Here is a 25,268-nt window from a genome sequence, read left to right on the forward strand (position 1 = left end):
GACAAGGAAGCACAAAATCAATATAATATATCAAGATCAGACACCAAGACTGTACAAGAGAGCTGCACTTTATTGGACACACAATCACAGCAAATTATGTACAAAAGAAGGCAGGTTCAACTGCCTGCGGTCTTCTCACAGGAAAAACACACACATTTCTCACAGAATATCATGGCATCCACACTGATAAATTAGTATCTCCAGTATCAGTAGGCTTTTAAATTTCATATATCATTATATTATAGATCTATTTTCTGTATTATTTTTGTTCTTATATCACACTACTCTACAAATGGGAGATTCACTCTGTGGACAGAGTACACCATCGCTGGCGACTTCTCTGGTTGGGGTGCGTTCAAGCTTTCGGAATCTTTCAACACTCTCAGCCATCATCGTCACACAACGTCACAGAAAAACTGAACATGCCTGCGTCACAGTTAGCAAAATAAAGTCTCATTCTTCCTGTTTGTAAACCTCTCAACATTAGAACCGCCTCTCCTTCCCGCTTTCTTTCTCACTCTTTTGAGAAAACAAGTAGACGACATTTTTTTAATCAACTGCACCGTGCGATTGCTTGAGACTATACATGCATTGTTTTGTATATACCTTTGTACCCATCGTCATAGTTTATTAATAAAACATCTTTTGGACATAACAATTTTGTTGAACTCGCTAGGAATGACTCGGCCTATTTACAAGTCAATTTTTGTTTTTCTACTTTTGATGCCAAGATTTTTGAACATCCACACATTCATGTAAAAATCTCATATACATACTATAGAATGTAGGTTCATTATATATAAAAAGAAAAGATAAAATGGCAAAAGAAAAGATTTAAATTCATACAGCTCCACGTAATTCTCTTATTAATCCATCTCGGTGGTTTTAGAGCTTTTATAGTTTAGCTTCACTGCTACCTAAAGCCACTCAGTGCAACAACCTCAACTTCCACCTGTTAATATTAATAGCCTGTCCTCTCTGAATCCTTCTGCACTGAGCATCAACATTCCTGTTCACATGCAACACATGACACAGAAATAAATTAAAGCCAAGTAACTCACTTTTTGTCAAAGCAGCAAGGCCTCATATGAAGCCTCTGGGCCCATAAACAGACCTTTCACAGTAGTCACTACAATATCTGTGTTTCTGACCATCTCCAACATCACAAATACCACCTGAATCACAAATACGGAACCGGGTGAAACAAACAAAAAAAAAAAAACGGACCAAAAAGGTACAGTAAACAACACGATCTCCTCACACACACAAAAAAAGATAGTAGCAAAATAAGCCCCTACACACAGGCACTGGTCCAGCTTCTTATACCTTAAAGTGACGCTTCACATAAGGAGGTAAAATTACAGACGAGCTGGACGAGCGTTTTCAGGGACGAGCTTTTCAGAAATCAAAATTACATTAAATCCAACTCAGTGTCCTTAAAGGAAATCCTAGAATTTAAAAATGAACTTCAGTGTATATTACAGAGGCTAACTGTTATCTATACAGATATTTTAAACAAATATAAAAATGTTCTGCATATGAATAAATAATCTCAGTGTGAAATGTAATATCTCTCTCAATGAATTAAAAAAGAAAAATCTGTACAAAATGGTCACTAATATATAAAACAGAAGAGATGATGACATTTTACAGTATATAATTTAATCTAGGCCTATATATATATCACATTTTCTTCACAATTATATCATACACAAACATCTCACTTAGATATATTTATATATGTATACTTCTTCTATGTTTTAATTTCAAGTTTGCATGAGTTTTTCTGATTGCCAGAGGCGTCCACTGCGAGCGTGTTCGACATGCCCTCTAAGCCTCCAGCCATGTTGAAATCACAGCCCACTAACGCTTGTCTTGGAAAAAAAATCAGTCCAGAGAGCAAAGTCACGCGATTCTGGGGGGTTTCATCTCAGACTTTACTTGGGGAAAGCAGCCAAGCGTGCACACTTCCTCCCCAACGCTCACCAGACGCAAATGCAGCAATTTTAACTTGGAGAGTTATGGATTTGAGCGTGGAACAGCATGAGTAAGTGAATTTCTTTCATTTGACTTCACTCAATATGAAACCCAGGGCTTGAACCTGCCTGGCAGAGCTACAGAGCACCCAGGGTGAGGCTTAATTCGCTGTGCTGTGAGCTTGCAGTTTCTGCGCACTCCTCGAGCTGGGGGAGTGTTTAGTCAAATGCCACCGCTGCAACCTGACACACTCGGCATAACAAGTGCCGTTTTCTTTTCTTGTTTCTCCTTTATTTCTCCGCGACAAACTGGGAACAAGCCAGTTCTCGCGGCATCTTCTTTGGATAAAAGCGTTATTCTGTCACTGCTGCTGATCTAATACTGTAATACAAGATTACTCGGGGATTTCTGGCAAGTCTTAGAGGCACTGGGAAAAACATGGTTACAGGTCCTTGCAGACAAACAGGCAGGAGTATGTCAAAGGCAAAGAGCACTGGCTTGGTAAAATTGCAAGAGTGCTAATTACATATTGCACACATTGGTCATAATTGAGTCTTTGTCCTCGTCTAACCAAGTGGTTTTTATTTTAGAGAGGCCCCGCACCAAAGACAAAGCAAAGTGAAAGGGGCAGTGAAAGAATAGCTGCTTAACAGCTCTCTTGACTGTCAAAACTCTTCCTCTCATCTCTTTGGGTCTTTTATATCGCAAGCGCTCTCGATGGAGACAGGGCCGAGTCAAAGCCGGCCTTATTAAAGTAGCCTTCAAACACATGTCCCAAAACTAATCCCCTCTCCTCAAGCTGCCTACTCTTTGACACGAGCCCCTTAGCACATGTTTTAATCTCAATGCCACAAAGAATCGATTTCACACAGTCATACCGAGGAACAAAACCGGAAAAGAATCACTTTGTCTGTAACTGTCCGTTCTACCTCGTCACCTCCCCAGCAGGCGGCCTTGAGGCAAACACACACGGGACAGGCAGCTTCAAAGTGGCTCTTCGTGCAGGGGTTTACACCGACAGGCTTTAGATGTGCTTTAAATAATCAGAAACTACTGTCACTGTCTTCATTCATAAATGTTTCAGAATGTAGGTAATAAAACCAAAGCAGTATCTTGCAACCTGATGTGCAGTTTATCTAACACGCTGGGAAGTTGTCTTTAGTTGCTTTCACGAAGCATTTGTAGTTTTGTGCTTTTCGTAGTGAACCAGATTCACAAAATTAGAAGCAAGGAAGAGGAAACTGTGCTTGCTTTACATTTCTATATTCTCCTCTCGGGCCCTTTTAATAGCAAAGTTCTAAGTGAAGTCTAAATATGTGCTGATTAACAGTTTTTATCTTCATCGAGCGCTCAAACGATGTCAGATGCCTGAGCGTCATCTAAGGATGCGTTTTTTTTTTTTTTTTGCTCAAAGTGGGTATTCTGCTTTTTAATGAGGCCTGCAAATTGATGAAAACTTCCTGGCAGATAAAACGTTGAACTTCAAAAGACACAGAGTGCCCCACAAGAAAACATCTATCAGTCTGTAGATTGGATTCCTTAAAGGGTGAAATTCACGTTCTGGTCAATATGGCATATTTTACCAGAGTGCTCTTTATCAGTGGTGCAACAGATGTGACTTCAAATGAGTCGTCACAGAAGATTTGCAAGAAAAAAAAAAGTCTGTGCTGTACAACTTGGCTTTACAAGTGCATGTGTGACAGACTGTGTGTGTGTGTGATGTTCATCACCGTGTGTGCTTGAGTCTTTGGGATGGATTTCGATGTCAGGCGTGGAAAATGCCAGAGCAAACTGTAGAGATGCTACTGTAGAAACATCCTGATTGTCATAATTAACTAGTTAGTACACATATGAAAAAAACAACAAAAAAACATTTGTATACAATTCATCAATTGCATTTTTCCCTTCTGTTTGTCTGACTGTGCCTCTTCGTTGCATTTTAAACACAGATATGCTGTTTCCAGACTGCTCGCTGCTCTGTGCTTTTGTGAATATACCGTCATGTCCAATTTTCAATTAAAAACACCTGTAATTGTTCTTAATTACCGGCGCTAATGTTTCATTTCGTCTAGTATAAATGTTGAAATGTGACATACAGCTAAAGCCAGACAGTGGAATGTACAGGGGAGTGAGAACAATCGTGTAAACTCTTCACACAGTGTGTACAAACAGAGGGGAAAATATAGCACCAGTTCAGAGTTTAAAACACAGGCGATGCATGAAAAAGCCACAAATGCCCCTTTAAACAGAAAACAGCTTGAAACCACAATCATCACCTTGCCTGTGATTTTTTTCTTTTTTTTCTTTACATTTTCTTGACAGACTCACATTCTGCCAGGTGATGCAGGTAAGTGAGATCAACATTATCCTGAACACACACAACTACTGGACTGACTTGGTGATTATTGCAGCTCTAATTTTCTATGATCAAAGTCACAGTCTAGATATTTCATCTATGCCACGAACAACCCGCTGAGTGAGGGTGTGTATGTGAGGACGGTACTGTCAGCGAATACATCCAGAGCACATCAGCTTACAGCGCGCACATCTGTGCGCTCTCTATCGGAAAAACTGTCAGAATGAAAGCGTGGGAGATCGGCAGAGGAACTATGGAAGCAGATCAGAGTGAGAAAGAAGGCTCCATTTACAGTGCCGTGGATGTTGCCATGAAATTATGAAGGCTGCAGATTGGAGTGAATCTAAAATCAGGAGGAAAAACAAGGAAAAAAAGGAGCCAGAAAGTCCAGATGAGTAAAAAAAAAGTGTTTTTTTTCTCCATGATGTACTTATTTTCTCCTTTTATTTTGTGATGTGATGTGCTTACATTGCGTTTTTCCATGTCGTCACCCTCCTCCGATTCATCACCAGGACTTGAGGGCGAGGTCCTTATTCGCCGCCACCATCCTTGCAGCTGTTGAGGCTGGAGCTGTCAAGGCTACGACGGCTGTGCTTGAGAACCCCAGACGAGAAGGTGAAGGAATTCGACGTGGTGGGAGGGGAGGGAGAGAGGGACGGAGTAGGGGTGGTGGGTGAGGAGGAAGAGGAGGAGGAGGTGGCGGGGGGAGTAGGGGAGGAGGAGGACTGGCTGCTGGACAGAGGCAGGGAGGAGGCTCGCTGCTCGCGGAGGAGGCGGTGATGACGGAGGGTGGAGGAGAGAAGCAAGGCCTCAGCGCTCAGGCCGGAGGCAGTCAGGCTTGCCAGGAGGGCCTTTGCTTGGCTTGAGGAGGCTGTCAGGGAGGACACTGACCCCTCCTTGGGGTACTTCCTCAGGCCAGGGGCAAACGCTGCTGCAGGAGAGGCCACTCGGCCTGAAAAAATGCCCGTTTTGATACCAGAGAGGTATGGCTCAATACTGCCACTGGTGCTGTTGGTCCCCAAGGCCTTCAGGTGGAGCAGGGACAAAGAAGACAGGAGGGGGGTAGAGGAGAGATGAGGCTTTCAGGGGTGAAAGGGGAAATCATGGCAAATAAAAGTCTTAAAACTGGTCGTGGCTGGGCACTGAGGCCTGCAGCACCTTCCCTTACCATTACCGTCAAACATGCCTGTGCAAGCATGCTTGCATACACACACACACACACACACACACTAACATTCCTCCACAAATGCACACAGAGTGGGTTTCAGAGCATATTTCGGAGTCAACACTGGAGATGCAAACACAGCTGATAGAGTAAAAAGGGCAGATGTGTGTATCTGTAGTCGGGTGAACAGGAGGAGAAAGAAGCTGAAGAGGCTGGACAGGTCGCTCACTGCTGCAGGGGAACGGGTGCAGGAGGCGGGCAGGCCGGGAGGTGCAGGGCGGATCACACGGGGTGACGGGGTGGGTGAGGTGGCGCCGCAGAAAAGTGTCAGAAGAAACATGTAGTGGAGGGGGGGGGGGGGGGGGGGGAGTGAAACAAGAACAGGAGACAAACACAGGAGATTGTTATTCAGGTTGATAGCAGCATGTGTGATGTAAGCCACGACACAGGCTGCCATCTACACATGATGACCAAACCACCGACACCACTCATAGCAGTGAAAGAGGTCAGCTGCATATTGCACTGTTGACCGCTTTTATTTTGACACTTGTTTTAATGATGCTCACTCATTAAAATGCAAGATATTCAGATGGACAGACACACCTTTAGTCTCTTCATGTAATACAGTCACTAGATGGCACTGTTTCGACAATATGAAACAACAGGTCTCTCTTTCGCTGAAGTGGATGACAGAAACAGTGTGTATGTTTTATGTGTCATGGACAGACTGTGGTAAATATACCAGAGCGATGACAAAGTGAGCGAGATAAGATTTTATTTTTTTAAAGCAAAACCTGTCATTTTACTAGACTTCACAAGAAGAAGAAAAGTTTGTGCTGCGGATCTGAAAGTTTTAAAAGGCGTTTGTTTTGGGATTATGGGGATCAGTTCTGCATGAAACGAAGAGCAGGTGTTCTCGTCTGGACTGCAGTGCTGGGAGGCTTTCACCTGCTCTGTTGCAGTTCCAGAGCCGGTGCTGCCAGCCGTTCCCCAGAGCGCAGGGCTGTTCCTTCTGCTCGAGGAACTCGTCTCAAGCCTGGCCGACACATTTATTCTGGTCTGTGAGAGTGGGAGAGCAGCCTCCCTTCATCTCACGCACTCCGAGCTGCCTGCCAAAAAAACATCAGCCTCTGAGGATAGGGCCTTCACTACCCCCCAACCTCATGTCCAGCACCTTTAACTAGCCTGTTTTACCACCAGATAATAAGAGGGCAAATGGGAAATGGAAATAGGGTTTTGCAGCGTGAAAGTGATTCACATTGTCATGCCCTCCTTGATCTGTGCCAAAGCAAACGAGGAGAAATTGTGGCTTTGAACTGTCTGTTCTTATCCAGCACATTGATGTGAAGGATCCTCATGCCTGGAATGTTCTAATACCTCTGAGTAAAGCTGTAGCGAGCAGACGGACCAAGCGCAGTGGCACAAAGCGCCATCAGAAAGGCGATGTTAACTTTAACACCCGCAATTAACGCGCACAGATAACATCAGAGCTCAACTTGATGCAGAACCTAATGCTCTAATGCACGATTTCTAGGAGCATTTCTGAGAACGTGGGAAGTTGTAGCAAGTCGTCGCACCCAAAATCTGACTGGCTGAGCTATTTTTACCCCAAAATCCGAAACTATGGGTAGCAGACTGCCACAATCTTCAATCAGTCATCAGATTGTATCTTGATTACAAAAACTGAATCACTCGAAAATGGCAATTTCATGCAGAACCCAAACAACCAAAGTGTTGCCAGTTCATTTGGTTTTAGCTGATTGCAGATGGCACACAGTGACATCTGAAAAATACTGAGCTGTCCCTCCAGCTGGCATTCCTGACATGCTAACGAACACCAGCTGGCTTTCAAGTGAACTGACCGTCATTGTATGGATAATGACACTCATGGTTAAGATATTTATATATTCAGATATTTAGATCTATTCATGTTTAAGCTGCAGTGGGGGATAGTGGACTGCTGGGAGACTGCAAACTCCTGTCCCTTGGGTTTGTCCCCCATTCAAAGTGCCCTGGAAATGTCATTGTCAGTTTGCTGAAGGAGACAAAAGAGAACAATCTGAGACATCAAAGGGAAGGAGGGTCAAATTTTAGGGTTAGGGAGTTACAACCACAAGAGGTTTAAGAGAAGACTTTACCTTCAGCTGCGGGCCGAGCAGAGAGGTCACCCAAGGTGGGCACGTCTGATTGTCAGAACAACAATATCAGTAAAAGTGCAGATCAGATGGTTGGGTTTGGCTCAATCATAACCTCAAAATAGCTACCGGATAACTGTTTTGATGTGTGCGGTACAATTGTATTCTTCAAAAATAAGTTTTTCGGTGCCAAAAAACATCCAAAATTTTTGTGGTTCTTAATAAGGAATTTCTGCTCAGAATGATCACAAACTGGACGTCAGCGAAGGGTTAAAAAAAAGCACTGGGCGAAGTGAAGTGAACGTGGAGTCGGCAAAAGTTCTTAATTAGCTCTTTAAGGCTGTATGCAAATCAGGACGCCGCCTCGATAATTTGATGAGATGAGCTGCAGATAATCAGCATGTTTTTTTTCCTGCCGAGTCCGCGCTCAGCTGTTTCATTATACCAAATTTAAAATGATTTACGAGACAAGATTTTGCATCTGTAAGCTAAATTGTCGGAATGCGTATCATTTTGTTGGTCTGACAGGAAAACATCAGAAAGATAAATTTCTATATATGTGTGTGTGCGTGTGTGTGCGTGTGTGTCTATGTAAGAAGCAGATTCATTCGAGTTTGCTGTTAGTTAGCTGGGTAGCATGTGCAGCCTTGTTAAGCTGAATAAACATGAGCAAATAAAATAATAATTAGTGTCTGTACACTGTGTTTGCTTAAAGCAGCAGCAATTATTAGAGCATTGTTGTTGCTCGAGCTAACAGTGCTGACTGATTACTTCCTGTAGCTATTTTTGAGTTTGCTGGTTTGGAGGCAGGCGTCATATGATGAGCTGAAAAATGACAGATCCCTTGTCATCAAAATGGATTTTAAGAAATAAAAATGTTATTGAATTATGAGTTTTATTGTGGAGAATGAAGATAAAAATCAAACCTTGGCAGTTTATTATATGAATGCTCCATGCTTGCTTTTGTGTGGTAACACCTACGACTCCAAATGCACAAAGGAGCTACTTGACCTTCATCTTGTACTTCAAAATGGCACAAAACAGAGTCATTGTCAAGTGTGAAGTCTGCCACAGCTGACTGTTTATTCTCTCACTTTAAATGGACTGCTTCTTTGTTTTTCATCATGCACTTGTGGTGCGTTGCCACCCTAAACTGCTCGGCACCGACTTCCCACGCTGACAATTAGCTTTGAGTGTCCACTGGCTCTGTAAGGATTTCACACACGCAACATCTTTCCATTGTTTCCAGCAGTTTGTGGAACGTGTGCCAGTGTCATACTGGAATAATGGGATTAATTTGGCTTTCATTAGACGAGTGTAGGAATCCACTCGGCTTCCAAATCTCAGGGAATGAGCGAGACCGACAAAAGGGAGAGTGAAAAGGGGCAGCGTGCACAAATTGCACAGTACAGAATGTGGAAAAATGAAAAGAGAGACATAAAGAAGAGGAAACGTGGAAGACTTAATGGTGGAAAGAGGAACTGCCCTCTTCATGTTGAATAATCAGTGATTGCCAGCGACTCAAGGGGCGATTATTGCACGGCACTGCAGAGATTCTTCCCCATCTCCTCTCGAACTGAGGCGACCAAAGCTTCATTACTCCCCTCCCACCCCCCACCCCCCATCTCCCAAATCTCTCTCTCTCTCCTCGCCTAACACGTTCGTTTCTCTGCAATCTTCGAGACTGAATTTGTGTCTGAATGCTCTGTCAAATTCTCCGGGGTATGGAGGTTTAGGTGCACTTCACTGCTTCGGTTATTTTTCAAATTACATTGACATTAAGCTTCTTCTTCCCACTGCACGGGCACGGAGCAAAAATCTTCTCCTGGCTTTACTTGACTGGCATGCTTCAACAGTTCCATTTCCTTGCCTCTGGAGGCCATCTAGCATCCTTATGTCCAGCCCTTTACCTTACTTTAAAGCCCTGAAATGCCTGCAAATTAAAACCAAATGAGGATGTAGAGCAGCTATCGGGCAAAATGTGTAACAACAAATGGATAGAGAGGGACTTTAAGAAGTTTTATAAAATTAAACTTGAGTCCTTTCACCTGACTTTCTGCCAGACTTCACAAAAGGAGCAGAGCAATTACATCTTTGAAGTTTTGTGGGTTGATTTCTTACCTAAAACAGGCAGTTTTAGATTTTGTCAAACCAGTGATGGGCCTGTTAAAGTCGAAAACAGATCTATCACGGTGATGCATATTATGAAGTAAGTGTGTTTTGTAACTTTTTTAATGGGTTTCTATACTATAATTAGAGATAGCTTAAGACTTTCAGACATAAAAACACTTCTTGGGTAATTGCAGCGCTAATCCTCCATCACTTTAACCTGCCTGACACACGTCTCTCTGAGGGACCGAGCCTGCAGAACATCCTTTGATCCATTTCGAGAATCCCATGATAATGAGACTGTCAAAATAATGTGACTTTGCCTTCAAACAATTTACAATCATCAGCAAAAAGTGGCTTCAAATTCACTTAATCAGCACTGTTGTCTTACTGAAACAAAAGAATTAAGAGGATATCTCAAGTATTACACATAGTGCGGTACATTTAAGCTGAGGAGAGCGGCATGCTGACGATGTGAGGAGGTTCTGTGGGGCTGAGTGGCAGTGAAGAGTGATGGCAAAGGCCTGCTCATGCTTGATCTGGTGGGTAAAAGAAAGAAATGGTGGCATGAATGGATGCACACATTCCTCCCCTTTATAAAATAACTTTAAAGGGTTGCTAAGTTGCATAGAAGTGCCAAAAAAAAAAATGGTCGGAGAAATGATGTTCCTATTTGAAGAACAAGGTCAATAAATCTGTGTGAAAAAAATGTTTTTAATGCGGCATCCAAGGGCCTCTCTGTCTCATCTGTCTTGATTCATTGCAGGCATGGATCATTGCCTCTCTTTGACCCAATTTCGGCTGTAGTAAATTTGAGGGCATCGTAAAACGCAGTGTCTTTCCAAAATCATTATCGCCTTCATTTTCAAGGTTTTTCATACCTTCATTCTGTCTTCTTTAAATACCTAAAAATGTTTATGCAAATAAAAACGAAATACTGCGCTGTCTGTCTGCTCAGATGCTGCCAGATCAAGCATGCTTTGGCCTTAACAGTGCTAAACAGAAGGATGGTACCTGTTGCTGGCCCTGGATCTTCAGGAAGTCCTCTCTTTTGCCACTTTTAGTCTTGTCTGTGCTGTTCTGCTGCAGGTGCTTCAGCTTGGAGGCGGCCGAGGAGTGAAGAACCTTCCCGACACTGGAATTATTTCCTCCCTGAGAAGAGCATAAAGAAGAGGAGAGCAGAGGAGAGGAGAGACTAAGTATGAATCACACCTCAGATGCACAGTGCATGGTCACACATTTCATTTCTCCTCTACATTGCCTTCAATTTACGCCTCAGACACACATCAACTCGGCACAGACTGTGAATCCAGCAAGCAAAGTCTTTCTCCTGAGACCAATGAGGTTTTTAAGATCTGAGCTTATAGCTGATATAAAACTGAACTATCCACTCCGCAGAGTTTCGCCATCCATCAGCAGAAAATGACAAAGAAACGGAATATAGAAACGTGGCATCAAAACTGACGTTGCGTAGCCTCACCGCGGGATCCACAAGGCAGTGTGCTTAATGATCTTTCCCGCTGAGCTACTCTATCGACTGTCTCTAATACGCACAAAAACAAATACACATCGAGTTGAATTTCTGCCCAGCTGTGCCTCTTCTGCACACAGAGACATTATCCCAAAAGGAAAACTAATGAAAGATTTGCTGTATTAGCCTCAAATAGCCAGTCTCTCCCTGCTACAGTAATTCAAACCAGAAAAACTGGCCAACACCCTCATTCTAAGGCCGTCGTGTTCTTAAAGAGAAGCTGGATTTTGTAATTTAGACATAAAATATACAGTAAACTCTCTGGTTGAGGGGTGAATCCTCGTTTTAATGTGCTAATTAAAACCTGCACTGTAATGGGACTTGAGAGTGGGTTGCTTGTCAGTGTGAATTTAGTGAGCGCACTCGCAAACGTTGGACACGAGTAGGAAGAGGGGGTCATGTAGAAATGATGAACGTGCTTGAAGTTGGACTGATGAAATAATGTGTGAAGACTCTGTAATCTTCAGCCATGCCCACGGGAATGCTTCCTGGCTCTACATCAGAGGGCTAAAACTCTCCATGACAGTGTGACTGTCAAGTGTTGCAGCCTTGCCCTGAGTGGGAGGCTAACATTCTGAGCAACAGGGAATACTACGCAGCCTGTCAAGACACTTCAGTGAAGTGGCAGCTGACATAAGAAGACTGTAAGTCAAATCTTTTGTTGTGTTGCGGTCAGCTGGAGGTGAGTTGAAAACTGGCTCTGTGCAATAACTGCTAATAGAGTTCAACACATTGTCATTTGATATTAATATGAAGTGTATTAGATGTGATATTTGGCTTTGGTTAAGAGATAGACTTCTGTCCTCACACAGGTTCTGATTGCTCAGTTGTTTTTACTCTTTTTAGGCTTGAATTTTCTCTTATAAATTTTTTGCATCTTAATTAAATTTTTACTTGACCCTTTTGGGGTCCGTGTGCGATTATAACGCACACATGTCGACACAGTGTAATGTAAATTATGCCCTAAAGCTTGTTTAAATTAAGTCACAACTGGACATGGTTTTGCTCCAAACTTGATTTCAAGGCAAAGCCAAGAGAGAAGTCAGATGAATCTGACAGAAACTGCAGGTAAAGAAGAGAAAAGGACAAGAAGAAAATAGAAATGTTTGCATTATCTGTGCATTTATTGTAGCATTGCCTGTTTGTTGAAACAAAAGGTGCAATTAGCCTGATTCACAGGCGGAAAACAGATGCCAGGACAGATCGATGAAGACACGATTAATAACCCTGGGCTCGGCAGGACAGCAGCTCCAGCACTAATCACAGAGCAGACAGGCAGGCAGGAAGTCTGTTGTCTGTCCCCTCTACATATTTTCAATTTCAGATGCAATTAGATGCTGATTTAATCGGGGAGCAGACATCAGAGGCTTGAAAGGGAAGTTCCACAGAGAAGAAGTGAGGAAGGAAAACAGAGCATGCTGCTTCAGAGCAGGAATCTGCACAGCGGGTGTGAGAAAGAACCTGGATTGGTGCTGGGCTCAGAGATGATGGTTTGGGTGGGACCGGTGGCTTCTTGGTGTCTGAAGTTGGACTCTGTAGAGAAGTACTGTTGGTGGCTGTTTCAGTGTAGAGCTGCTCTGTCGTAGGATGTCCACTGATCTCTATTAAAGTGTTCTCCAGCTCTCGGATAGTCTCCTCCAAGCTGTCCAGCCTCTTGTAGGTGCTGCGTCGGATATCTTCTGCCGTTTTCCCCCGACTGGTGTCCACAGAGCGACTGAACCCACTGGACTCACTAGTGAGGCTCACTGGACTCTGCTGCATCACGTAACTTCCAGTTGTGTGCTGAAGTGTTATGATATTTTCCTCCGTCTCCATCCCTCTCCTCAGAGCCTCCAACAGAGACCTCTCCTGGCCTGAGCGGTGGGAAGATTTGATTCTAGGTTTGGGAACCGGTTTGGACGACTCCAAGAGTGAATACAGCAGTTTGTAGGCATCTCTGACAGTTTTTTCCTCCCTGAAGAGCACTAGGACAGGCCGCTCACTCAGCTGGACCTCAGAGACCTCTTTAGTCTGTGCTGAGATGGTTACAATCTGCAGAACTTCTCCTGCAGTCCTGCTGAGTTCATGGGCCTCGAGGGGAGACATCACTCTCACTTCCAACTCTGTCAGCAGCACGGCAACTCCTGGTTTGGATTCTATATCCAAACAAGACTGCTCTCGCTGAGGGGGGCTTTGGAATCCCTCTGAACACCTTTCCCTTGAAATTATAGTCTCATACTCCACATGATGACCAGTCGAGTCTCGTGATGGCCTCTCTTCTAGAGGTTCATTTGCTAAATCTCTGACAGGATCCTCTGAGAAAGTGGGTGAAGCTGGCGAACAGTCTGTCAACACGATGTGGGGGACAGGAGACAAGTACCTTCCCTATAGATGAAAAGAGCACTAGAGGTTTAAATTTTACCACAATGGACTGGACATAGCTGTATCATAGTCCCAGCACAAACTTCAAGTGAGAAAAAACACACAAGCACAGCTCAGAGAAAAAGAAAAGAAATGTTAGCAACTTGTGGATAATGCATGTCTAGATAGTGTTCATGTAACCCTCTGAACACCAAAAACGATGGTCCTTAAACCTATCATCTGTGATGTGCAGTTCCATTGGAAAAATCCGTCGAATCAAAGTGCCTTCTTCTCATTTAGAAATTTGCTAAATGTAAACCATGTCCTCAAACAGAATTTTAATAAAAACAAGAATTTTTTTTTGTGTCTCAGCTGTAGCCAACAGTCACGTGACAAAAAATCTGGGACTTTTTCAAAAGAAATAAGGCAATGCTTTCACAGAGAGGAGACAAACATAAAAACACACAAAATATCTATAGTATGTAAAGTCACTATGTTTTTCAAGATTGAAGACACCTGTAGGCACGTGGAAAAATGCTGTACATGTCAATTCTGAGTTTTGAGTTTTTGTGAAATCAGTCATTTAAAATTCTTCTTGCATGTTCTCTTTTCTGTGATTTCTAGCATTATTACTGTGCTGTACTGCTAAGAAGTCTTTTCTGAGTTCTCTCTACTTGTAGGCATAGTTATATTTTAATTCAGGTGCATAACTTTATATTACAGTTAAAAATGAGTGAAAATGTGATCAGAGCACAAAATATCCAGAAACTGCTTGGAGTTCAGAGGGTTAACATGAATATCAGCATGTAAACATGTGTGTGATCTGTACAGTTAACAGAACACTGCTTGTACTTCCTTAAGTGGCCCTCAGAAAAAACTGCAACATCAACTGCAGAATCACTGCACAAAACACTCACGCTCCACTCTATTGTGAAGGACGGATGGTATTCATTTCTAAAGAAGCTGCATGTGCAAATAGATTTGTGTCCAAAGTGCCAGAAATATGTGTAAAAGATGTGTGAAAAGTTTAGCGCACACAGAAAATGATCACCCAGCTCTGTGATATATTTCTTTTACTTCATTATTTTGGCCTTACAGCACATAAGCTTTATGGTTGAGTCTCACAGCTATCATCATCTGTATTTGCCATAAAAAAATCTGTTCACTATCTGCCAAGAAACAAAGAACGGACAAAAATAGCAATCAGCTGTTACAGAAAATTGATCACAGGTGCTATAATGCAGATACTTTTTGTCATTTTAGGCCACAAAATGCAACTACACAACTGTATTCTCTCACTTAAGACTGCTTAAAGCTCGTGTCCGGAGTTTGAATCGCAGCGTCTCCCAAAACACTGTTGGTCCCACCCTCCCTCTGATTTCGCCCCTTTATTTGTGCACGCGCGCAGTACCTGAGAGGAGTGCCCAAAGTGCTGCAGCATCTTGCCTGTTTTGCTGGTTTTCCACTCTTCTACATTTAGTACATTTAGTAAATAATAAAGGAATTACGTTAGAATTCTGTATTGAGTCTAACTTGTCCTAATACCAAAATAACATGAATCTGCTAGGACGAACGAGTAAAGTTTCAATATGTGATTACACTTGTGTATCCCTCTCGATGACGTTGTTTATCAAACTTAGTGCATTTACGCGTGTATATGTGTTACATTGTTTATTTATTTCTATCTAGAGTTCAGAATTGCATGACTCCTCTGACGAAGAGTATGTCCCAGACGCCCCAACATCTTCCTCCAGAGGTCGGGCATCTAAACGAAGCCGTCAGGCGGGCTATGGAGGCCGTGGAGCGACGCGAGCACCCCGAGCCAAAAAACGTCCTGCAGTCTCTTGGCCTGAGAAGCCGTGGGATTGGTAACTTTTCTGGAAGTTGCTGATCCCTGATGCTCTCTCCTCCACAAGCAAAACAAATGTGCGCGTGGTTGCGTAGTGCGTAGCTCGCCCACCTCTGCATGGACGTGCTTGTTGTGCGCGTAACCGTTGATTGACAGCATGACAAAGCGGAAGCTCGAACTTGATTGGCTAGCTGCCGACCGGCGCTTTTTGAATAACATGGGGGTCTATGAGAGGAAGGCGGAGCTCATGAATAAATTTTCATATCGCGTCATACTAACATTATATTATAGTATTGAACTAGACTAACACATTTAAGCTTTGTTAAACAATGATACATAAATTGAAAACAAACGGAAACTCCAGACACGAGCTTTAAGCATGTTTTTCACATGAGCAATAGAAACGCAAGAATGAGCATTTACTGACGAGATTGAAGAAACCGGAGGAGTTCATGAGTGTGGTCAAAAGGCCGAGCAGTAGCCAGTGATTTCTGTGTGGGAGTGAAGTTAAAAAGAGCAGAGAAAGAGGCTTAAAAGGGCAGGACTCCACATTGCTCAGGGTCAGCCAGAGTGTTACCTGAGTCCCTGAGGCCTCAGGAGGCCACAGGTCCGGTCTGGAGGGGGGTGCACTGTTCCTGCTGCAGGGGCTAACAGGCAGGGGAAGGGAACGGGGAAGAGAGAGCCTGAGCGGGGCTCTCTCAAACAGCTAGGGAGGGGAAAAGGGTGGTTCAAAAACAGGCATCAATTGTGAGATAAAAACACAGCAACCACTGAATAATTAAAATCAGCTACTGTTGACTCTTTGTTCCATCAAATTTCAGGCAGGCCATCTCAAACACAGCCCAAGCAGCTATCAGGGTCCATCTGTCTGGCTGTGATCTGTGAGCCCTGGGTGATGATGTGTGTGACTGAGCAGTATGTGATCTTTGGGCTCTCCCAGTGCCACGGGCAGAACGACATATGGCACCTGCTGCTTGAACATGTGGTAATGATGGTGAGCATATCTGCACACAAGTCGTGTGCATGTGCGCACGCAGCAACCAGTGGCTGATTCAGGACCTGACATAAATAATGAAAAAGTGCAGTTTTCCCATTCGTTAAACAGCAGAGTATTTAGGTAGGCTGTAATCAACACGAACAGAATGTTTGATTTACCTCAAGTTCGGCCGCGATTCTCTCCTCCTCTAATTCCTCCTTGTCCCCAGAGGCCAGTGTTGGGGGTGTAGATGCAGGACGAGGGTTTTCAGACACGGTCCTCCTCAGTTTTATGTGAGGCTTCTGGCCTTCGGTTTCTTCAGATTCAGATTTCTGGAAGAAAAAGAGCTTTTAACTTATCTGAAGCCAGCGTCAGAAGCTAACAACTTCAATATTATATCAAGAAGCAACAATATTTTGACCCATATGGTCTATTTTACAAATGAGCAGATAAGCTGACATCATCTACTCCCGATACAAAAGAGATAATGTGTTGATTTGCAGATTTGAGAAGGACTAAAGTGTCCACCCGTCAATAAAATGCAGAGTGTGATAATTGCGTATGCTTTTTTTTTTTGCTGTTACCTTTATGCTTTTTCCAGGAATTAGTGGCTCTCCGCTGCGAGTGGTCAGTCCTGGAGAAGAAGGGAAACTGCGTCTAGGCGGTGGAGGTGGAGGAGACTTGGAGGGTTTCTCTGTGCGATACCGAGGTACTGTGAGTTCATCTGGACGAGAAAGAAAATCTTTTTTTTTTTGGAAGAAGCAGCAGTATTTTTATAAACAACATCATGCCTCTAAATGCCATATGGCTTATATTTAGTGTTTAAAACCTACTTTAATCAATATTAAACGTCTAAATGTGCAGTATATCCCCTGGATTTCCTTTGCTCTTGAAAACTTGACGATGTAAAAGAGCTTCATTTGTGTCAGATTGAGATACTGAACTCTATCTCACCAGAGCCACGCCTGGATGCTCCGTCTTTTCCAGAAAGCTTGTGCTGGGGCTTGCTGGCGCGGTGCTCTGAGGTTGCTCCCCCACTCTGGGGGTTCTGGGTGGACGATGTGTTGGACGAGTGCTTGATCTGCTTTGCAGCAAAGTCCAGGTCTGGAATAGCCTTCATTAGCTCAGCCTGGGTCTCCTCCAGCAGCCGGTTGATGTCCTGGGCGCTGTACTGGGTTAGACTGGCTCGCTTCTCCTCCCAGTCCCGCTCTGCTGCCTGCAAAGTCGAGAAGAGGATCCCAACACTTTGTACTGTGTTGTGATATGATATGTGGTACAGAGGATGTACAACAGCAGAAATTGTTCCTACCAGCCGGACTTCGACGGACAAAGCTTTGTCAGCAGCAGCACGGCGCTCCAGCTCCTCCAAGGCTTTACCCTTGTGGGGAACAGGAGGATGATTGTCCTTGTGAGGGCCGGATGGGTTACCGTGTCCACGGCTGAGGCTGGTGTGAGGGCTCCAATTGGACAGACTGTTACCTCCCCCAAGGTCATTGATGGTGAGCGGTGGGCTAGTGGGGATGTCAAAGTCTGCAAACTTTCGTAAATCCTCGTTGTGCTTTGATGAAGGACTGGAGAAGTCCTCTTGCTTCTTCCATACCCCCTCATTCGCTTGTCTGGCAAGAAACGGAAGATGAATTAATTAACCAACTCTTTGAAATGTTACACAAACTAAACCATGAATTATACATGAACCAAAGTGGAAATAATTGTTGATGAATGCTGAAAACATCCCCAAAAAACCTCCTCTCCAAACACTGAAGGGCGTAAACTTTAACTTTTACTAAATGAATTCTCAAACTCACGGTTTCCCACAAAGATGAGAGGAAAAAAACTCATTTTGATGAGCTCTTTTATCAGTGAGATTAATTAAACCAGAAAGTGAGATGCTTTTCGGACACCAGGCTGATTAGGAGGTCGACAATGGAGTGCTGAAGGGCAAATTTTCGTCCACACTCACCATAAAATCAAAAATCCATTATTCATGTGACTGAAAATGGCCTCAATCAGGGCGTCACCTAGTAACACCAGTTAATCACAATAACACTAGCAGCTTGAATGCACATTTAAAGACTGCTTTTTTTTCCTTTACTTCACACTGGGTGATTTTTAATCATTTCTGGATCTCTGATAGTTTCAGAGCTTTGGCATAAAAACAATAGAATGCTTAATGGTGGAAATCTCTTATCGGAATCAACAACAATATCCAATCAATTTTCTTTGGTCCAAAGCCTGTCTTGTCTGCCACATTTGATGAAAATCCATAATGTTCTGCTGAAACAGTAACAAAGAGGGGTTCGAGCACAATATCTTTGGCAGAGACACAAATGGAAAAGTCTTGTCCCAACTGATTGCAGATGGATGCGTTTTCACATAATGCTGGATGTATTTCAGTGTGTCAAAATGCAAAATAATTTATTGGACAAACGCTTCCTCAGTATTGATATTACATTAAATCTAACTCAACGTACGGACAGCTTGTCAGACTTCAACACATACTGGCGTTTTCAAACTGCCACTTAAACTGTAACGCAGCTATGGAGCAGGTTCATACTTGCGCATGGTGGCAAGGGTGTCGGTTATAGTCTTGCAGCGTTTTAACAGGGCGTCGAGTCTGTGCGGCTCTTCTTTCAGGAATTTCACGGCCTCCACCTCCACCCTGAGCACCACCCGCATCTTACTCTGCAGGCCGGGGAATTGATCTGCAGCAGAAAGCAGAATAGTGACAACGGAAGCCAAGCGTGCTCCCATGAACACATCAACTCAATCCGAGGATGCTGAAAGCCTGTCATAGTACTGAAACAATAAGAAGTTTGGACCACTGCAAATGGTCAGGGAGTTCATTAAGACAATACGCAATCTGAGACTGATTAAATGCTGCAGACGAGCGGTGGGTGACTAAAAGATAATCAGTGCCTTGGTGAGTAATTATATTATAAACTGCCTGCCAGGGTAAAAGATTGTGTTTTCAGCTTTGCGCCTGTGCGGAGAATGTGAAATGTGCCAGCGTGACTCACTTTTCAGCTCTGTCAGTGTTTCTCCCAGCTTTCTCAGAACAGTGGCCTTCTCCTCCAGCTCCTGCACTGTCACCAGCTTGTGGTTGACAGACGACTCCTTCTGGATCTCCTCCACCGACTTCTCCAGGTCGCTGGGATGGAACAGACAGCAGGCTGAGCACCAGGGATTCCTCCACTACACTTAACTTTTACTGGCTGAAATTATGTTTTGTGCATTTCAGTGAAACGTCTGCCAAAAAACTGTCTCTCAATCAACTGGCAGCTGGGCAGGAGGAGTATGGATTGGTATTTAAAAGTCATAAAGCAACTGAGACATTAAAAAAAACTTTCAAAATAGCTGCTCTATATGCCTTCAAGAACAGCGAATCTGGAAATGTGAACATGCTCTAATGTTGAGTCTGTGTCCACTCAGGTCAGTCTGATGTCAAACAAGCCTGCCTCAAGTTACACAATGAATAAAACTGCGATATATATATATATATATATATATATATATATTTAACCAAAATAATAATCAGCTGCCACTAGCCAGGCAGAAAAACAGGCATCAATTAGCAGAAATCATTTAACAGTTCAACCAATTATTCCAAATATCCGAATGCCACTCAGAGTGAGATTCAAGAACTGTTCTGCCTCTCACAGCGAGATGCACGAATCATTACCACACTGAATATTTCCACATATGAGACCGAAGCAAGTTATCCGATTATTAAATCTCAAGGTAGCTTTCTGCGCTCTCGTTTTGCTGGCACTTTAATTAGTTGCCGGACAGTTTCATACCTCAGATCTTAATAAGCATCTTGCTCTATGCCGGGCTTAATTACAGCTACAATTTCATCCTATCACTGTGTCATCCTGCAAGCCATTTAATTGTACAAGAGATATGAACATTGTTATGTCTAGTGCAGTTATGAAATACGTGTTCAAATACGCCTTAACTTGCTGTCAACTTATATATTCAATGCACTAATCAAAATCACCAACACTGTTCTTGTAGTAGAAATGCAGATTCATACGTTCTTCTATGAGTACTACCACTTTAATTATTGTTTTTTTTTTTATTGCACATTTGATGTTTGGGTGACAGTATTTCAGGAATTAGTCAATATATAAGCCTGAGATTTTCACTGTTATTTCTCAATAGGTCATTGATTCAGAGTTTGCAATATTGGACGAGTAAAAGCCTCTAATTACAGAAAAATTTACATATGAAAAACAATGGAAGCAGTCATTAAAAGTCCCAACTTTGAGTATCCATTAACAAAAAAATGATTAACTAGTGATATTTTCTGAACCACACATAGTTGCACGTTACAAAACAGAAAAAAAAAAAAAAAATCAACATGGAAAAGATGGTCACAAAATTGAATTTAAATGTTATTTTAATTGGACTTTCATGACTGATTCAGCAGGTATGACAAGCTGTACCACAAAAACAAAAATACTGATTAATAGCCGAATAGTTCTGGAGTTTCAAAAAGGTTCTCTACAAATAATGATATTTTACATTTTTTGGACCCCACTAAGTGGATGAAACTTGCCATCAATAGCATAATGAGAAATTAAAGTAAAAATTTCAGGCATTTTTCTTTAATAGTTGCTGAGCTACACACAGAATTAGATTTCAACGTGCGAATAAACAGTTTGAAAAATCTTGGAAAGGATTGATATATAAAGCGAAAATTTCACAAATACCTTCATAAAAATCAATATTTTGATGATTTGGATGGACCCTTTCACTGATTGGGCTTTTCAGTGCTTTACAGCTGTTTACATTATTGGCCTAAATGTAAGTTTTTGTTGTTACTTTTTTTTTTTTTTTTAGTTTTTGTTGTTACTAACTGGAGCTGCTGGATGATGAGCTCCTCCTCATTCAGGTACTTGAGCCTCTCCTCCTCCACCAGGAGGCGCTGTCTCTGCAGAGGATCCTCCTGCTTCCTCAGGGCGTCGGCCACCCGCACATTCAGCTCCGCTTCCGTCCGTTTCAACAGAGTTCGCACTGAATCCTGGTTCTCTAGCTGCTCACACATACAATCAGACACAACATTACAGATGTACGTACACAGCTCAGACTGTAAGAGGGCATGGTATACAATCAGCAGGTACTTGGAAATAAATGAAATCAATGTTAGCCTTGTTGGCCTTTGGAGAATACTTTGTTGAAGTTATGAAATCTTCTTTTACAGCAATCGCAAAATAACAATGTGACATCAAAGAGGAAAACAGAAGCCCACGGCAGCATTGCAAAGTAAACTTGACTGATTTGCACAAATTGCACACTCTGGTTTGCCCCGCCCTGCAGAGGGCAGACTGTGACCTTTCCATCTCCCCTACCTTTTTATGCGAGAAGAACACTTTTGCTCTATCCTTCACTGCCTATGAGGCTTCCAGTCGTTTGCTTGTGAGCTTTAGCCAAGTGAATGTGGTGTCTTGACTGTGTATTAGCATGTGCACATTTCTCCAAACACATAAAGCTGGGACGCCCTGAGGAAAAAAAACGTCCACAACAGAGGCACTGAGCGTGAACTTCGCTCCCTCTTGGTGCTATGAATGGAATATTCGACAGGACTACTGCTTGTAATACAACTCCCTGAGATGAAATCACCTGGCAAGCAAGAAAAATTAATAATTGATCACCCTTATGTTCTAGGAAGTGAAGCAAGACAACAATATGAGTAACATTTATAATTACCCAGTATTATACTGCCGGCAGCAGTGATGCATATGCATAGGAACAAAAGTAAGGAGTGGGGTAACACATTAAAAAAATATTTGACATATTTAGGAAAATACATTTTAGGCTTTTCTTATTTTATCTCGCAGTGCTGTGCTGCTTCTCACTCAGCTGCCAGTCTCTTCCTCACACTCCCTTCCTGTATAATTCATGAGCCACATGTAAAATTGAAGCTGTTGGCCATCACCACGGGCAACAGAACGAACCCAGGGGCAGAGGTCACACTCGGGCACACAGAGGTGTAAACATTAAACTGTCCTCTCCGGGTACATCAGTCAAGAGAAAGCCCCGAGACTGCTGTCATGGAACAAATAAAAGCTCTGCACATCCATCATCTTTCACTTCCACTACTCCTTCTTTACCCGTTTCCCCTGCAAGAAACTCTCACGATTCTGTTTATTTCATCATCTCTTCCTCATTCCTGCAACAGTAACCATGGCACCACTTGCATTAGAGATAAATGAAATGCATAAGGACCTCAACAGTGCATTTTTTTCATTTCTTCCTTCGCTGCAGCCATCATGACAACCTGCGTTTTTGTAAAACAGCACGAGATGTGAACTAAGCTTTTATCTCTCTATCCGATTATTAATCCTCAAACAACATCATGCACTCAATGTGTCATGCATTACAGCTATACGGGTGTTATTTACTATAGGTGCTGTATTGAAGTGAAGATCAAACAAATATCAAAGCGCCTGCACACTGTACATAAGTGATGAAATATTGTACAGTGTTCAATAACAGCTGCAGCTATTTCTATTAAATTTAACTGTTTCCTGAGGCGATCTGTGGACCTCTGCAAAAGCAAAGCACATGTGGAGTGTACAATGCGGTCAATTGCAAGCTAAAAAGAAGGGACACTGCAAAGCTTCGTACGTCACACATTTATCACGATAATGCCAATTCACTTGTTTGAAAATGCTTGAGTTCATCTCAACCTGATTTCTGCAAAACAAAACAAAAAAAAATCCACTGAATCTGCCACCAACAATTTTCTTCTGCATTCCTTTTTTTCCACTAAAAAGTTGTTCATAACTATTCAAAAGACCGTGGATTCTGCAGAGTCATCAGGACACCGTCTCGGATTCATTTTTTTTAATGTATATTTTCAATGCTCTGAGCCCAACAAACAAATTTGCTTCCATTTCACCTTTGGAAAGCTGATTAGTTCATAATTGCTCTCCTGTTCCCTGCCATTTGATGCATTACACCTCCTTCAATGTAATTTCAATATTTCCAGCTGCCACTTAAAAAAAACTGTTTCATCAACAACTGTATCAACCGGAGTTTAATTTTCTTGCTTTGGATTCCTTTATTGTGTATTTTTCTGAAGGATTTTAAAGGATGATGGGATACACAAGGAGTACGAGTAAATGACAGTTTTATGGATAAAAGAGTGGAGCATAGAGTTTAGTGCACAAAAGCAGAATGCCATTTTCTGTTACATTGTACTGAGAGGTTTAAAATACCGAATAGCAGCACAAAGACTCAAAACCTTGAACATCATAGAAATATTTCAAAATCAAAAAAATGTTTGAGTGGTTAGACACCGCTCATGAAGTGTTTTTTGTGCGATTTAAAAGAACAGGCTGTTAAAGAAACAGATAAATGGCATCTGATGGCGGGTTGTATACCTGTGTCTTGCGTAGTTGGGTGAGCTGCTTGCGCAGGTCGGTGGCGTTTTGCTGCAGCCCGTGCAGATGGAGCTGCATCTGCAAGCGACCGACGCTGTTCACATGGCTCAAGTTAGAGGGTGGCGGCGGCATCAGAGCTAGAGGTGCCGACGGCGTATGAGCTGCCAATCACAGAGCAGGACATGGGGGTCACCGGGAGGTCGGCGGGAAACAAATTGGTTAGTTTGCTGGGCTTTTTGCTCCGGTGAGATTTGCAGCCAGCCAGCCAGATTGACGCACAGTACACACAAATAGCACACACACTCTCAGCATAAAGGCCCAAAGAAATGTACATAAATAGAAAATATACAAAGAAAGAAAGCACCATATTCACAGATCTTCCAATAGCCCACTGGGAGAAATGTGAGCTCATGCTATTAGTAAAACTCATAGAGAACTGCAATTAGGTAATTCAGTGGTGACACACAGGGATAACCATGCTCTTATCTTAACACAGGCCTTTGTGAGTATGGCCATCGACCAGCCAAGAGATTCAACCATACAAACACACTCACAAAGGAGTGTTCAGTGTGTGACAAAACAAACCTCTCTTAAGAAATAATAAAGTAGAAATTCAAAAAAGTGGGAACAGAGACAGGACGAAAGGGGAGAGTCCGCTCTCTGGGAAGGAAAACACGAGAATAAACACCACCAGCTACCCAGCAACACCATACAGAGGGCAGAGAGCCATGAGAGATGTCAGATAGGAGAAATTTAAAAAAAAAAGGGTGACAGAGTAGGAGATGGCAACTACCTTTCTTCTTCAGCCGTCCAGCTGGAATGTGGAAAGAGTGAGCCGAGAAATTAATGAGAGGTGATAGAGAGACAAAGAAGGAGAGGAAAGTCTTAAAAAGTTCATTTCTAAAGTGGCAATGATCCTGGAGAACATTTTATTGACTACAGCAGATACATGGGCTGTGGTGACGGTTTAATCCTTTGGCACGGCTCCAATTTGTGAGGACGCTTGAAAAAAATAACTGTATCTTTGTGCTGACCCCTTGAAGGTCTGGCATCAGAAAAGGTTTGTTTGTGCCACAATCAGATTATAGACAGTCGAGGGGGAAAAAAACACAGAAACTGGGTTCACCTAGTATACATAAGCTATACACGTTGTCAGTATTTCATAATTCCTTGCTGAAAAACATTTTTTGTGATTTAAATAACATTTTGATCGTCTCAAAATTAGATTCAAACATGAAATGCAATCTCCACGCACCCAGTGGAGTCCAAAGCGAAGAAATAAACCTTCAACTCCTTCAAAGGTGTCTGTCTTATTACCTCGCCCAGGAGGCTCCGTTTACAATTTCACTACGTTTGTCTGTTTATTTAACACCTTTCAAAAGCTCCAAAGCTGTTAGAAGGTGGATTTTTCTCTCTCTGACCGAGTTATGACAACTATTCTC

At 42.7% G+C, this 25,268-nt stretch overlaps 1 protein-coding gene across 14 annotated transcripts in view; it reads right to left on the reverse strand.

Moving 5' to 3' along the window:
• Positions 1–47: 47 nt before the first annotated feature.
• Positions 48–25,268, reverse strand: part of srcin1a (SRC kinase signaling inhibitor 1a) — a 113,480-nt gene continuing 88,259 nt past the window's right edge. For 11 of the 14 annotated variants that reach the window (XM_051941590.1, XM_051941593.1, XM_051941594.1 and 8 more), the window contains 11 exons: positions 24,620–24,640; positions 23,827–23,987; positions 21,298–21,473; positions 19,456–19,586; positions 18,993–19,140; positions 17,748–18,054; positions 17,393–17,654; positions 17,023–17,162; positions 16,618–16,770; positions 10,757–10,894; positions 48–5,729 (listed from right to left, as the gene is read on the reverse strand). In XM_051941590.1, coding sequence (XP_051797550.1) covers positions 5,724–5,729; positions 10,757–10,894; positions 16,618–16,770; positions 17,023–17,162; positions 17,393–17,654; positions 17,748–18,054; positions 18,993–19,140; positions 19,456–19,586; positions 21,298–21,473; positions 23,827–23,987; positions 24,620–24,640 — 1,643 coding nt within the window. In that variant the 3' untranslated portion in view covers positions 48–5,723. The remainder of the gene's footprint in view (positions 5,730–10,756; positions 10,895–16,617; positions 16,771–17,022; positions 17,163–17,392; positions 17,655–17,747; positions 18,055–18,992; positions 19,141–19,455; positions 19,587–21,297; positions 21,474–23,826; positions 23,988–24,619; positions 24,641–25,268) is intronic. The other 3 variants (XM_051941596.1, XM_051941587.1, XM_051941586.1) reach the window with 2 other exon arrangements.

The sequence above is a fragment of the Acanthochromis polyacanthus genome, chromosome 21, assembly GCF_021347895.1.
Source record: "Acanthochromis polyacanthus isolate Apoly-LR-REF ecotype Palm Island chromosome 21, KAUST_Apoly_ChrSc, whole genome shotgun sequence".
NCBI lineage: Eukaryota > Metazoa > Chordata > Actinopteri > Pomacentridae > Acanthochromis > Acanthochromis polyacanthus.